This window comes from Apodemus sylvaticus, assembly GCF_947179515.1.
Source record: "Apodemus sylvaticus chromosome Y unlocalized genomic scaffold, mApoSyl1.1 SUPER_Y_unloc_2, whole genome shotgun sequence".
In the NCBI taxonomy this organism is placed as follows: Eukaryota; Metazoa; Chordata; class Mammalia; order Rodentia; family Muridae; genus Apodemus; species Apodemus sylvaticus.
Genome location: NW_026262996.1, coordinates 1,048,287 through 1,062,952, shown reverse-complemented (window position 1 = coordinate 1,062,952; position 14,666 = coordinate 1,048,287). Strand labels below are relative to the sequence as shown.

General features: G+C 36.1%; 1 protein-coding gene across 2 annotated transcripts in view; it reads left to right on the top strand.

Annotated features, from left to right (window-relative positions):
- The window catches only part of LOC127676064 (probable ubiquitin carboxyl-terminal hydrolase FAF-X), a 132,560-nt gene that overhangs the window by 58,692 nt on the left and 59,202 nt on the right, over positions 1-14,666 (top strand). For both annotated transcript variants that reach the window (XM_052171989.1, XM_052171990.1), the window contains exons 18-20: positions 4,067-4,307; positions 5,021-5,173; positions 13,005-13,125. In XM_052171989.1, the coding sequence (XP_052027949.1) occupies positions 4,067-4,307; positions 5,021-5,173; positions 13,005-13,125 (515 nt within the window). The remainder of the gene's footprint in view (positions 1-4,066; positions 4,308-5,020; positions 5,174-13,004; positions 13,126-14,666) is intronic.

The following is a 14,666-nucleotide window of genomic DNA, read 5'->3' as shown; positions in this document are numbered from 1 at the left end:
ACTGATCTAATAACTTGCAATTATTTCTTAGACTTATTTAGCAAAATGTGAATGCTATTTACACTTTAGTGTATTTTACCCTGTTTTTAAAAGTGGGAGCTTCATAATGCAATTATTTTTTAACTTACAGTCTGTTAAAGCACTCATTTGTTACTTGGAATTTTTCTTTGATTTTGTTAGTATTTTCCAAATTTTTGTCACCTGTTGAGTGTGGCATTAATCTAATTTTGTAGTTCATTCATCCTTCACCCATGTTTTTTGAGATATGATTTCCTTCGCTGGTCTTAAACTCTGCAATGTAATTAAAGCAGACTGTGACCTTTTAAGGTCTTTTTGTTTCAATTTTTAAAGTGCAGTGAGTGCAACTGTGTGGCCTTCATTTACAATGTAGATTCTGTTGTCAAAATCTATTCTCCTTTTTTATCCTTTTAGTAAAAATAGATTCATTTCTTACATAATATATTCTGATTATGGTGTCCTCTGCCTCTACACTTCATATTTCCCTACCTCCTTTCCCATCAGAATCTACTGTCTGTCCTTAAAAAGGCAAACAGGCTTCTAAGGATACAATACAATTTAATAAAACAAAAACTAATACATCAAAGTTGAACAAAATAGAAGAAAAAGAGCCCAAAACACATAGATATGTAATCATGTATGTCTCAAGGAATTCACCAAAACATATTATATGTAGAGACAACCTGGTAGAGACCCATGCATGCCTGTGCATACTGCTTCATTCTCTGAGTTCATATGAGGTTTGATCATGTTGATTTAGAGAGCCTTATTACCCTGCTGTCCTCTATCCCCTCTGGCTCTTATTTTCACTTTCTTTTCCTAGGGATTCCCTGAGTACTGATGAAATGGGTGCTGAATGTTCCAAAGTCTTCACTCTCTTTCTGGTATTGGGTCTCTATCTCATGTGAGAGAAATCTTGTCAGATGATGATTGAGCAAGGTCGATGAGTATGACAGAGTTATTGATTTTATCCTAGGTTCCTATGCTATCTCTCTTGTTTGGTTCTTTCCCATCTAAGCATTGTTGAGTATGGCTGCTGTCTCAAGGAGTGGCTCTTAAACCAAATCAGGTATTGGTTATTTACTAGCACAAGCATTGTGTCACCATGACCCTAGCATATCTTGCAGGCAGGATTCCATTGTATATCCAAGAGTTTGTGAATGTGTTGATGTTTACATGTTATTACCTCCCTATACCAAAGATTGTAGGCATGATGGTGAAATCTTTATACACCTAGCACAAGCTAGATTTCTCCATATTCAGGGGAGTTGTATAGGTGTTGTCTTCTGCAGTGGATTCTTACTGTCAGTTTATGAAAAGCGAACTTGGTATCAGGTTGTCTTTTGGAGGATTCCCATGGGACCCTTTTGGCCAACAACTCATTTAGATAAAACCCAGTCTCATTACTGGAAACTTCACCTGATGACAAGAGATGACATGTTAGGTCCTTCAGCCTCTGTCATTATTTGAAAATTTGATTTATATCATTCCTATATGAATATATATTCAGAAGCTTCTACTGTATGAGGTTTCCATACTACTGCTGAAATAGTTCTTAATTTTAGCCCCCCTCTTTCTTTTCCCTCCCTATTTTACCTATTCCATCTCCACTTGATCCTCCCAGTTTAGCTCTGCTCTGAATCATGCATAACCATTTATTCTATTTCCCCTCTCCAGAAGAGACCAACTCCCTTACTCTATGCCAGATCCCACTGTGGTTCTATGAATTGTAGATTGAATATCATTGACATAATAAGTAATACCCACAGAGAAGCAAATAAATACTATTATTTGTCATACTGAGTCTAGTATTATTTTTTCCCAGTTTCATCTTCATCTGCTAGTACTATGTTCAGTTTTCTGAGGAACTGCCAGACTGATTTCCAGAGTGGTTTCACTGGCTTGCAGTCCCACCAGCAGTGGAGGAGTGTTCCTCTTTCCCCACATCCTTACCAACACCTGCTGTCTCCTGAGATTTTAAATTTAGCCATTCTGACTGGTGTGAGATGAAATCTCAGGGTTGTTTTGATTTGCATTTCCCTGATGACTAAGGATGTTGAACATTTCATTAGGTGCTTCACAGCCATTCAGTATTCCTCAGGTAAAAATTCTTTGGTTAGCTCTGTACCCATTTTTAATAGCGTTATTTGGCTCTATGGAGTCTACCTTCTTGAGTTCTTTATATATCTTGGATATAAGCCATCTGTCGGATGTAGGGTTGGTGAAGATCTTTTCCCAACCTGTGAGTTGCTGTTTTGTCCTGTTGACAGTGTCCTTTGCCTTACAGAATTTATTCAATTTAATGAGGTCAACTGTTGGTCTTAGAGCCTGAATCATTGTTGTTATATTCAGAAATATTTTCTCCTGTGCCCATGTATTTGAAGCTCTTCCCACTTTCTTTTCTATTAGATTTAGTGTATCAGGGTTCATGTGGAGGTCCTTCTTCCACTTGAACTTGAGTTTTGTATAAGGAGATAAAAATGGATCAACTTGCAGTCTTTTCTAAGATAGGTCATTCTGTATGTTAAAAAAAAAAATTAAATTTGGTGTGGTGGAGCTGGAGAGATGGCTCAGCAGTTAAGAGCACTGACTGTTCTTCCAGAGGTCCTAAGTTCAATTCCCAGCAGCCACATGGTGGCTCACAACTATCTCTAATGAGATCTGACACCCTCTTCTGGTGTGTCTGAAGAGAGCTACATTGTACTTATGTACATAAATAAATAATTCCTTAAAAATTTACGTGTTTTATGTACAATTATCAAATGTGGGTACGTGTATATGTATAAAAGACTACACTTTCTAACACGCAGTCACATATTTTTGCAAAAGCATGATTTAAGTTGAGGTTTATCTTCCTTCAAAAATAATCTTAGTGTAGGGTTTAGAGTGATAACTAAGTGGTTAAGATCACTTGTGCTTGTGATTCCATTTATCATCTGTTATACCAGATCAGGTTGACTTGGAATGGTATGAAAGGAAATATTTTTCTTGTTCCTAATCATTCCCAAGATCATAGTTAAATAATTATAACCTGATTGATGTAGGCCTTAGAGACAGTCTCTGTCTGCCTGCCTCTCTCCCCTATATCTTTTTCTCTTGGCTGCCCCCTCTCTGTCTCTGTCTCTCTCTCTGTCTCTCAGGCTCTCTCTGTCTTAGTATGTGTGCTTACTAACAAGAAAATTCCTAGTGTTTTTTTGAGAGTATCATGAGCAAATAATACATTTTAGCTACAACTTTTGCATCAGTCATGTTTTTGTGTAGATTTTCATCTTCTAGGTGTTAATTCAGTGTACTACCATAATTTATTTTTAAGATTTAAGCCATTTTTACATCCCCACAGTGAAACCTATATATGACGATATTGTTTTATACAGTTTGGAAACTGAATTCCACTTCCTTGTATTTTATAGAGGATTTCTTCTTTTGTGTTCATGATAAATATAATTTTTGTTTTGTCCTTACTTGGTATAAGATGTTTATGTCATGATCATGCTACTTTTGTGCTATGTGTTGTAAGCATTTGTTTCCCAATTTTCTGTCAGAAATTATGCAAATTCTGTATTAATTCTTTAAAAGAAAGTTCACCCGTGAGTCATGTAGGCTTATAAATATCCTTTATGGAGTGTTTTTTATAATGTTTATTCATTTTTAACAGAAATATAATTATTGTTTATTGAAATTTTCAAAAAAAACTTGTTACATGCTGTTCAATTCTGTAACTCTAGTCCAAGAAAATCTGACACCTCTCTTTCTCATGCTGCCAAAACACCCATGTACATTAACAATAAAATCTCCTGCCCAAAATTCAGTCTTAGTAAATTAAGCTTTTTGAAGTTTTTGTGATTATGCTACTTATGTAGTTATGCATAAGTAGGAAACATTTATTCTTAGCTAATGGAAGTAAAATAGGGTTATTACTTTGTAATTCAAGAGTTAATATTTTAAGTTAACCACTGTATTTTAAGAAACAAATTCATATCCTTTACATTTTGTTGAATATTACTGAGCTCCTTTTTTTAGTTTTATAATAAAATTTTTTTCCCCACAGAGCATTTCGTGGTAAACACTTGTCGTTTACAGTTCGATTTTCAAACCAAGGCAAAGAAGTTGATGATTTGGATATACTATCTCATACAAATGCTACCATTGGTTCTGTGCGACGCTGCATTCTCAGTCGTATGAATGCCAATGTAGCCCAGACAAAACTTGAACTGTTTATAGGTGGAGAGTTGATAGATTCTGAAGATGACAGAAAGCTAGTTGAACAGTTAAATTTGAAAGATAAATCAGTAAGTAAATATAACTTTCAAATATTCTCCCAAGTTTGTGTTTATAGCTTTACTATTAGTCAAGTTTCTTGAACATTATTTATTTTGTGCATGTTTTGTGTTGATAGCTGGATTAAAACTAAGGAGGTAGATGTGTGACATTGCACATTTTAATTCCAGCACTTAGTAGCTACCTACTTTATATACCAGGTTACAGGCCTATCAGACCCACAGAGTAAGACTGTTGCTTAAAATATAAATTTATTAAATATAAAAAGGTAGATATCTTAGGGTTTTAGGTAAAGAAAATCTGTATTTTCCCTTTTACATCCAAGAATAAGATATATGAAAATTATTTCATACCTACTGAACATTTAGAGATGGTTTTCATTTTAGTCTCCCAAATAATATTTATACATTTATAATATTTATATTTATTATTTATAGTATTTATTAATTTGCATTCTATTATATCTAAATAATTTAAAATGAAATAAGCATACTTATGTGGATTCTTTGCAGATGTATACTGGTGATGGATGACTTTAGGATCTATGGAATTTAATATCCTACAGAGTGTTCTTCAGACGTTGTAAAAGTAGATTGTTATAAATGGTTATATTATACTAATTTTTAAATGTGCTTTTGAAAGCCAACTTGAGAATAGCCTTTTGGTATCCTTTGGTTCTTTGTTTTCAAAACATCTTTCATGTTTACATTATCATCATTTTCAGCTAATTACTGCTAAATTTATACAAATAAATTCCAACGTGCCTTCAAGTCCTGATAGCTCATCTGATTCATCAGCTGGATCTCCTGGAAACCACAGTAATAATAACTACAGAAATATTCCCAATCCAGAAATGGAAAAGTATTTACCTGGGGTGGTGAGTAATTACTATCTACAAAGGATTACCTTCTCATTTAGTAGTATGAGGAGATTATGTAGAATGTTTCTGTTTCCAAGTTTAAAATTTTAACTATAGATAAAAACACCAAATAATTTAAGTTAGTAACTTTTAAGTGTATTATGGAAATGTTGCAACTTATAAGTTACATAGATTTAATGATTATAATCTGCATTCACATTAATCCATATACACACACAGTATATAAAAAGAAATGATTCCTATCTTTAAATTAATTGGTCCTTACATCCTTTTAAAAGATAAGTATTTCTGTAATTTTTCTAACAACTTGTGTCACGTTTGTATTCCTATTACCAATATAAATTTGACTTCTAAGTTAGTCTTAGGTATCTATCCATTTCCATGGTTTTGACACAGATAACAGAAGCAACTTATAAAAGAATGAAGAAAAGTTCATTTATGGCTTACAGCTCAGAGGTTTAAAGTCTGTGATGTGACCATTGTAGTGGTAAGCATGGTGTTGCTGCACACATCTTGAGACCCAACCATAAAGCACAAAGAGTTAACAGTGACACACCTCTTACTAAATAACACACCTCTTAATTTTCCCAAACAGTTCCAACTGAAAACCAAGTGTTTAAGTCAGTGAGCATATAGGAGATATACTCATTTAAACTACCACAGTGATTTGCCCTTCACATTTGAATGCCATATGAAATTGTAATTTACCAAATAATGGATTGATACCAAAAAACTGCTCAATTGAAAAAACAGGAAATAATATATAAATTTTGTATTGTAAAGAATCAGTGGATTCTGCTAAACATTGCAGCACACATTGTTTTTTGTTTACTTATTTTTTATTGGTTATCATATTTACATTTCAAATGTTACCTCCCTTTCCGGTTTACCCTCCACAAATCCCTATCCTATTCCCCTCTCCCCTGCTTCTGTGAGGGTGCTTACCCTCCTACCCACCCACCCACTCCTAACTTTTTGCCCTGGCAATCTGGGAATTCAACCTTCACAAGATCAAAGGCCTCTCCTCCCACTGATAAGGCCCTCCTCTGCTACATATGAGGCTGGAGCCATGGGTCCCTCCATGTGTACTTTCAGGGTTTTTTCTTTCTCTGTTTTGGGGAGTTTGTTACATGGTTTTTTGTTTGTTTGTTTGTTAGTTTTTTTATTTATTTGATATATTTTTTATTTACATTTCAAATGATTTCACCTTTTCTGGCTCCCCATTCCCTGAAAGTCCCATAAGACCTCTTCCCTTCCCCCTGTCCCCCCATCCATCCCTTCTCACTTCCCTGTTCTGGAATTCCCCTATACTGCCACACTGAGTCTTTCCATAACCAGGGGCCACTCCTCCATTCTTTTTGGACATCACTTAATTTGTGGATTATGTCTTGGGTATTCAAAATTTCTAGGCTAATATCCACTTATCAGTGAGTGCATACATACCATGATTGATCTTTTGAGACTGGGTTACCTCACTTAGTATAATGTTCTCCAGCTCCATCTATTTGCCTAAGAATTTCATGAATTCATTGTTTCTAATGGCTGAATAGTACTCCATTGTGTATATATACCACATTTTCTGTATCCATTCCTCTGTTGAGTGACATCTAGCTTCTTTCCAGCTTCTGGATATTATAAATAAGGCTGCTATGAACATAGTGGAGCATGTATCCTTATTACATGGTGGGGAATCCTTTGGGTATATGCCTAGCAGTGGTATAGCAGGGTCCTCCGGAAGTGTCATACCCAGTTTTCTGAGCAACTGCCAGACTGATTGCCAGAGTGGTTGTACCATCTTACAGCCCCACAAGCAGTGGAGGAGTGTTCCTCTTTCTCCACATCCACGCCAACACCTACTGTCTCCTGAATTTTTAATCTTAGCCATTCTGACTGGTGTGAGGTGAAATCTCAGGGTTGTTTTGATTTGCATGTCCCTAATGACTAATGATGTTGAGCACTTCTTAAGGCGCCTCTCGGCCATCCAAATTTCTTCAGGTTAAAATTCTTTGTTTAGATCTGTACCCCATTTTTAATAGGGTTATTTGGTTCTCTGGGGTCTAACTTCTTGAGTTCTTTGTATATATTGGATATTAGCCCTCTATCAGATGTGGGGTTGGTGAATATCCTTTCCCAATTTGTTGGTTGCTGATTTGTCCTTTTGATGGTGTCCTTTGCCTTACAGAAACTTTGTAAATTTTATGAGGTCACATTTGTCAATTCTTGATCTTAAACATAAGCTATTGGTGTTCTGTTCAGAAATTTTCCCCTCTACATATGTCCTCAAGGGTCTTCCCCAGTTTCTTTTCTATTAGCTTCAGAGTGTCTGGCTTTATGTGGAGGTCCTTAATCCATTTGTAGTTGAGCTTAGTACAAGGAGACAAGGATGGATCAATTTGCATTCTTCTGCATGCTGACCTCCAGTTGAACCAGCACCATTTGTTGAAAAGGTTATCTTTTTTCCACTGGATGTTTTCAGTACCTTTGTCAAAGATCAAGAGGCCATAGCTGTATGGGTTCATTTCTGGATCTTCAATCCTGTTCCATTGATCTGCCTGCCTGTAACTGTACCAATACCATGCAGTTTTTAAAACTATTGCTCTGTAGTATTGCTTGAAGTCAGGGATACTGATTCCCCCAGAGTTTCTTTTGTTGTTGAGAATAGTTTTAGCTATCCTGGGTTTTTTGTTATTCCAGATGAATTTGAGAATTGCTCTTTCTAGCTCTATGAAGAATTGAGTTAGGATTTTGATGGTGATTGCATGAATCTGTAGATTGCTTTGGCAAGATGGCTATTTTAACTATATTAAACCTGCCAATCCATGAGCATGGAAAATTTTTCCATTTTCTGAGGTCTTCCATTTCGTTCTTCAGAGACTTGAAGGTCTTGTCATATAGGTCTTTCACATGTTTGGTCAGAGTCACCCCAAGGTACTTTATGCTGTTTGTGGCTATTGTGAGGGGGGTCATTTCCCTAATTTCTTTCTCAGCCTGCTTATCCTTTGAATATAGGAAGGCTACTGATTTGCTTGAGTTGATTTTATAACCAGCCAGCTTGCTGAAGTTGTTTATCAGCTGTAGGAGTTCTCTAGTGGAGTTTTGTGGGTCACTTAGGTAGACTATCATATCATCTGCAAATAATGATAGTTTGACTTCTTCCTTTCCAATATGTATCCCTTTGACCTCCTTATGTTGTCGAATTGCCCGAGCTAGTACCTCAAGTACATTATTCAAAAGATAAGGAGAAAGGGGACAGCCCTGTGTAGTCCCTGATTTTAGTGGGATTGCTTCAAGTTTCTCTCCATTTAGTTTGATGTTGGCTATCTGTTTGCTGTTTATCGCTTTTACTATGTTTAGGTATGGGCCTTGAATTCCTGTTCTTTCCAAGACTTTAAGCATGAAAGGATGCTGAATTTTATCAAATGCTTTTTCAGCATCTAATGAAATGACCATGTGTTTTATTTTTCTTTGAGTTTGTTTATGTAGTAGATTATATTGATGGATTTCCTTATATTGAATCAACCCTGAATTCCTGGGATAAAGCCTACTTGATCATGGTGGATGATCGTTTTGATGTGTTCCTGGGTTCAGTTGGCAAGAATTTTATTGAGTGTTTTTGCATCGATGTTCATAAGGGAAATTGGGCTAAAGTTCTCTTTCTTTGTTGGATCTTTGTGTGGTTTTGGTATCAGCATAATTGTGGCTTCATAGAACAAGTTGGGTAGTGTTCCTTCTGTTTCTATTTTGTGGAATAGTTTGAAGGGTATTTGGTGTTCTGTCTTCTTTGAAGGTCTGATAGAATTCTGCACTGAAGCCATCTGGTCCTGTGATTCCTTTGGTTGGAAGGCTTTCTATGACCCCTTCTATTTCTTTAGGGGTTATGGGACTGTTTAGATGATCTATTGGCTCCTGATTTAATTTTGGTGTCTGATATCTGTCTAGGAAACTGTCCATTTCCTTCAGATTCTCCAGTTGTGTTGAGAATAGGCTTTTGTAGTAGGATCTAGTGATTTTTTAATTTCCTCAGTTTCTGTTGTAATATCTCCCTTTTCATTTCTAATTTTGTTAATCTGGATAGTGTCTCTGGCTCTTTTGCTAGTCTGGCTAAGGGTTTATCTATCTTGTTGATTTTTTCAAAGAACCAGCTCCTGGATTCGTTGGTTCATTGTATGATTCTCTTTGTTTCTACTTGATTGATTTCAGCCCTGAGTTTGATGATTTCCTGTCTTTTACTCCTCCTGGGTGAATTAGCTTCTATTTTTTCCAGGGCCTTTACATGTGCCATTAAGCTGCTAGTATATGCTCTCTTCTGTTTCATTTTGGAGGCACTCATGACTATGAGCTTTCCTTTTAGCACTACTTTCATTGTGTCCCATAGATTTGGGTATGTTGTGCCTTCATTTTCATTATGTTTTAAAAAGTCTTTGATTTCTTTCTTGATTTCTTTTTTGGCCAAGGTATCATTGAGTAGAGTATTGTTCAGCCTCCATGTGTATGTGGGCTTTTGTTGTTTTGGTTGCTATTGAAGTCCACTTTTACTCCATAGTGATCTGATAGGAGGCATGGGATTAGTTCGATCTTCATATATTTGTTGAGGTCTGTCTTGTGACCAATTATATGGTCAATTTTGGAGAAGGTACCATGAGGTATATTCTTTTGCTTTAGCGTGAAATGTTCTATAAATATCAGTTAAATCCAATTGGTCCAAAGCTTCATTTAGTTTTACTGTGTCCCTGTTTAGTTTCTGCTTTCCTGATCGGTCCATTGAGCTTTAGTAAAGTTTCTTTTATGAATGAGGGTGCCCTTGTATTTGGCACATAAATGTTCAGAACTGAAAGTTCTTCTTGTTGTATTTTTCCTTTGACCAGCAAGAAGTGTCCCTCTGTGTCTCTTTTGATGACTTTAGGTTGAAAGTCAGTTTTATCTGATATTAGAATGGCTACTCCAGCTCGTTTCCTGAGACCATTGGCTTGTAAAATTGTCTTCCAGCCTTTTACTCTAAGGTAGTGTTTGTCTTTGAAACTGAGGTGTGTTTCCTGTATGCAGCAAAATGTAGGGTCCTGTTTCCTTATCCAGTCTGTTAGTCTATGTCTTTTTATCAGGGTATTGAGTCTATTGATGTTAAGAAATATTAAGGAATAGTGATTATTACTTCCTGTCATTTTTTATGTTATTTTTATATTTGAGTGGTTATCTTCTTTTGGGTTTGATGAAAGAAGGTTACTTTATTGCTTTTTCCAAGATGTAGTTTCCCTCCTTGTATTGGAGTTTTCCTCCTATTATTCTTTGCAGAGCTGGGTTTATAGAAAGATATTGTGTAAATTTGGTTTTGTCTTGGAATATCTTGGTTTCTCCAACTATAGTAATTGAGAGTTTCACTGGGTATAGTAGTCTGGGCTGGCATTTGTGTTCTCTTAGAGTCTGCATGAGATCTGCCCAGGATCTTCTATCTTTCATGGTCTCAGGTGAGAAGTCTGGTATGATTCTGATAGGTCTTCTTTTATATGTTACTTGCCCTTTTTTCTCTTACTGCCTTTAGTATTCTTTCTTTGTTTAGTACATTTGGGGTTTTGATTATTATGTGAGTGAAGGTATTTCTGTTCTGGTCCATTCAGTTTGGAGTTCTGTAGGCTTCTTGTATGTTTATGGGCATCTCTCTGTTTAAGTTAGGGAAGTTTTCTTCCATAATTTTGTTGAAAATATTCACTGGCCCTTTCAATTATAAATCTTCACTCTCATCTATGCTTATAATCCTTAGATTTGGTCTTCTCATTGTGTCCTGGATGTTCTGGGTTACAAGCTTTTTGCATTTTGCATTTTCTTTGACTGTTTAGTCAATGGTTTCTATGGTATCTACAGCATTGGGAGATTCTTTCTTCCATCTCTTGTATTCTGCTATTGATTGATATTTGCATCTATGGCCCCTGATTTCTTCCCAAGATTTTTTATCTCCAAAGTTGTCTTCTTTTGTGATTTCTTAAGTTGTTTCTACTTTTGTTTTTAGATCCAGGATGGTTTTGCTCAGTTCCTTCATTTGTTTGTTTGTGTTTCCCTATAATTCTTTAAGAAATTTTTGTGTTTCCTCTTTTATGACTTCTGCCTGTTGACTCAATTTCTTCTGCATTTGTTTAAGTTTTTGTTTTGTTGTGTTTGGGTTTTTTTTTTTTGGTTTTTTTTTTTTTGGTTTTTTTGGGGGGGGCTATTTTTTTGTTTGTTTGTTGTTTTTTTGGTTTTTTTTTGGTTTTTTGTTTGTTTGTTTGTTTGTTTGTTTGTTTGTTTTGCATTTCTTCTTTATTGGCTTCTATCTCTTGAGCCTTATTCTCCTTAATTTCTTTAAGTGATTTTTGTGTTTCCATTGTAAGGGCTTCTAACTTATTCATGTTCCCCTGTATTTCTTTAAGAGATTTAGTTATGTCCTTTTTGTGTTCCTCTAGCAGCATCATGACCAGTGATTTTAAATCCAAATCTTGTTTTTCTGGTGTATTGGGGTATCCAGGACTTGCTGTTATTGGAGAGTTGGGTTCAAATGCTGCTATATTGCCAAGATTTCTGTTAGTAACATTCCTATGTTTGCCTTTTGCCATCTTGTTATCTCTCGCATTAGTTGGTCTTATATTCACTGGTTGGTGTTTGAACCTCCTGTAAAGCCTGTAATGCTATTTCTGCAACACTGGATGGCTGGGTTTCCCTTGGCACAGATTACTGATGCGCTGCCCTCCTCTTGGGTGACCTTGGAGCCCTAGTGTGTCCTGCCCCGAGCAATGCTAAACTCAGGTTGTCTTTGTGAACCTGGTGCTGTTCATCTGCTCCTTCAGGGAGTGATGATGGTGGATGCTGTGGGGACCTTTTCTGAGTGCTGATCCCTCTGCAGGGCAACAGATCCCACAACCAGGTTGGTGCACACACAGCTGTCCTAGCTGCCCAGGCCCTGAGTCTAGGTAAAAGCCTGACAGGCTTAGGTCCAAGCAATGTTTGCCTCTGGCTATGTCTGCTAACTGGTTTTGTCAGGTAGCCAAGATAGCAGCGCACACCCCTGTAAGTGCTAGGCAGTATGCAGGGCAAACGACCTCCTGGCCAGGTTGGCACACAGATGGCCCACCAAGCTGCCCAGGGCCTGGGTACAGCCCAGAGCCTGACAAACTTTGACCCAAACGATATTAGCCTCAGACTAGATCTGTGTACCTGGCACTGTTAGATCGCTCTGGCATCCAGGAGCCAAGATGGCAGAGTGCCTCTTGTAACTGGCTAGCTTGAGGCAGAGGTCTAATGTGGCTTCAGTGCAGTGAAAAGCACAGTAACTCCTCCACTGCTCACAGCCCGCTGGCCAATGGTAGCGGTCGCAGGACCTGGCTGGTCCCTGTCACCTTGGTTCTGCTGGTGACCCTCTCTGCTGGACAAGTTGCTGCTGCTGCTGCTGCTGCCCTGTTACAAGTTTATTGTTTTTTAGTTTTTACATTTTTATCTTCCTCGTGTTTCTTAATGTCCTTTGCTTTATTGCTTCTGGTTTTGTGTTTTTATTGGATTTCTGAGCATGTGCCTGAGAGGGTCTTTATCTGTTTCTTGTGCCTTTCCTTGGGCTCTTTCTCTTCTGTTTTGTTTTGTCTTTATTTAGTATATTTTTGTTTCATTGCGTATTGTTAATATCTTAGATCTGAATGAAGATAGCTGGGGAAAAGCTGGAATATAGAGGGAAAAATGTAGATCATTTCAAAAAATAAGTAATGTGTGCAAAAATAAGTTTTAAAGTTGTTATTGGTTAAATTTTTGTTGATAAAAACCTATCCAGTGTTTAATTTAACCAGCTATCAATTTTATTTGTTCCATTTTCTAGATAATGTCACTGCAGCCCAAATACATATCTTTCCTTTGGCAAGTTGCAGACTTAGGTAGTGTGTTGACTATGCCAACTCTTAGAGATGGAGCAAGAATACTTATGAAACTTATGCCACCAGGTAAATAAAATAAATTATATATCCAGTCATTTCCTACACTCAATTAAGGATACTGACAAGTATCTCACAGATACTTAATATACACTGTATTCATAGTCTAATCATAATTTGTTCTGTATGAAGTCATTTCTTCTGTCTTTCCATGTAATTGCTCATGAACATTTTCATTGTTTAGAAAGATAATTGGATATACTGTCCTCTTTTAGAAGCTTTGAAAAAAGTTATATTACAGTTAAGGAAGTCAAGACTTTTTTTGTTTTTGGTTTTGGTTTGGTTTGGTTTGGTTTTTTGGATTTGGTTTTCTCGAGACAGGGTTTCTCTGTGTAGCCCTGGCTGTCCTGACACTCACTCTGTAGACCAGGCTGGCCTCGAACTCAGAAATCTGCCTGCCTCTGCCTCCCAAGTGCTGGGATTAAAGGCGTAAGCCACCACCGCCCAGCTGTCAAGACTGTTCATAGACCTGAAATGAAGAACATTCTTTGTCCTTACATATCTATTAACTTCCATTATTATTTCAAAAAGAACGCTTTCAATTTTAAGCCCTTATTGCATATACTGCTGCTGTCTTTTACTTTGTCTCTAAGTATTATTCACTATGTTTAAATATTTTTAATTTTATTTTTGAAATTATATTAAAGTTATATCATTTCCTCATTTTCTTTTTTTTTTACAAAACCTTTCTTAATCCCCATCCTGTTCTCTTTGAAAACCACATCCCTTTTTAAAAATTGTTACATGCAGATATGTATATAATAACTGAGTGTTTAAATCCTTGAAGAAAATCCTTGGAGAAATGTTTCCCAAATTTTTGCACCATTTTAGATTCCCAGTATTAAAGTAAATATGTTTTCCTCTCATTACATCTTCACCAATATCTTTTAGAATATTTCTGAGGTTTTTTTTAATTTTGGTTATTCTCATGATAATATAGGTACTTTCATTTTAATTTCTCTGAAAGCTAATGATGTTTACTTGTTTTAGCTCTAATAATTTGTGTCTCATATTTGGAGAAATGCTCATTTGATGATTTTAGTTTAATTATTTTTCGTGTAATTATCGAATTTTGAGAAGGTGAAGTTGCTGTTTGTTTTAAAAAGAACAAATTAGTATTAGTTAGTTTCTGTCAACAGTGAATGAAAAAGAATAGATTGAAATTTTATGGATAAAAACTGTTTCTATCCTAATTTTTTGATATGACATTTGATTTTATAGCTCATCTTATTAATCATTACTTATAATTTAAGACCATACTGAATAGAATATCAAATATAGTGGGACTGGGAAAATGGATCAGTAGTTAAGAGTGCTTGTTGCCCTGGCAGAGGGCCTGGATTCAGTTCTGAGAACCTACATGGTGGTACATGGTATCTATAATTAATTTCAAGACAAATGATAAATGATATCTCCCAGAACACCAAGCAAAATGTACAGCATATAAATTCTTGCAAACAAACATACACATAATATAAAATCTAAACCAGTTTTGTATTACTGCCCAACATAAAATATCATGAGTATATGAATTATATTTTTGTGGCTTT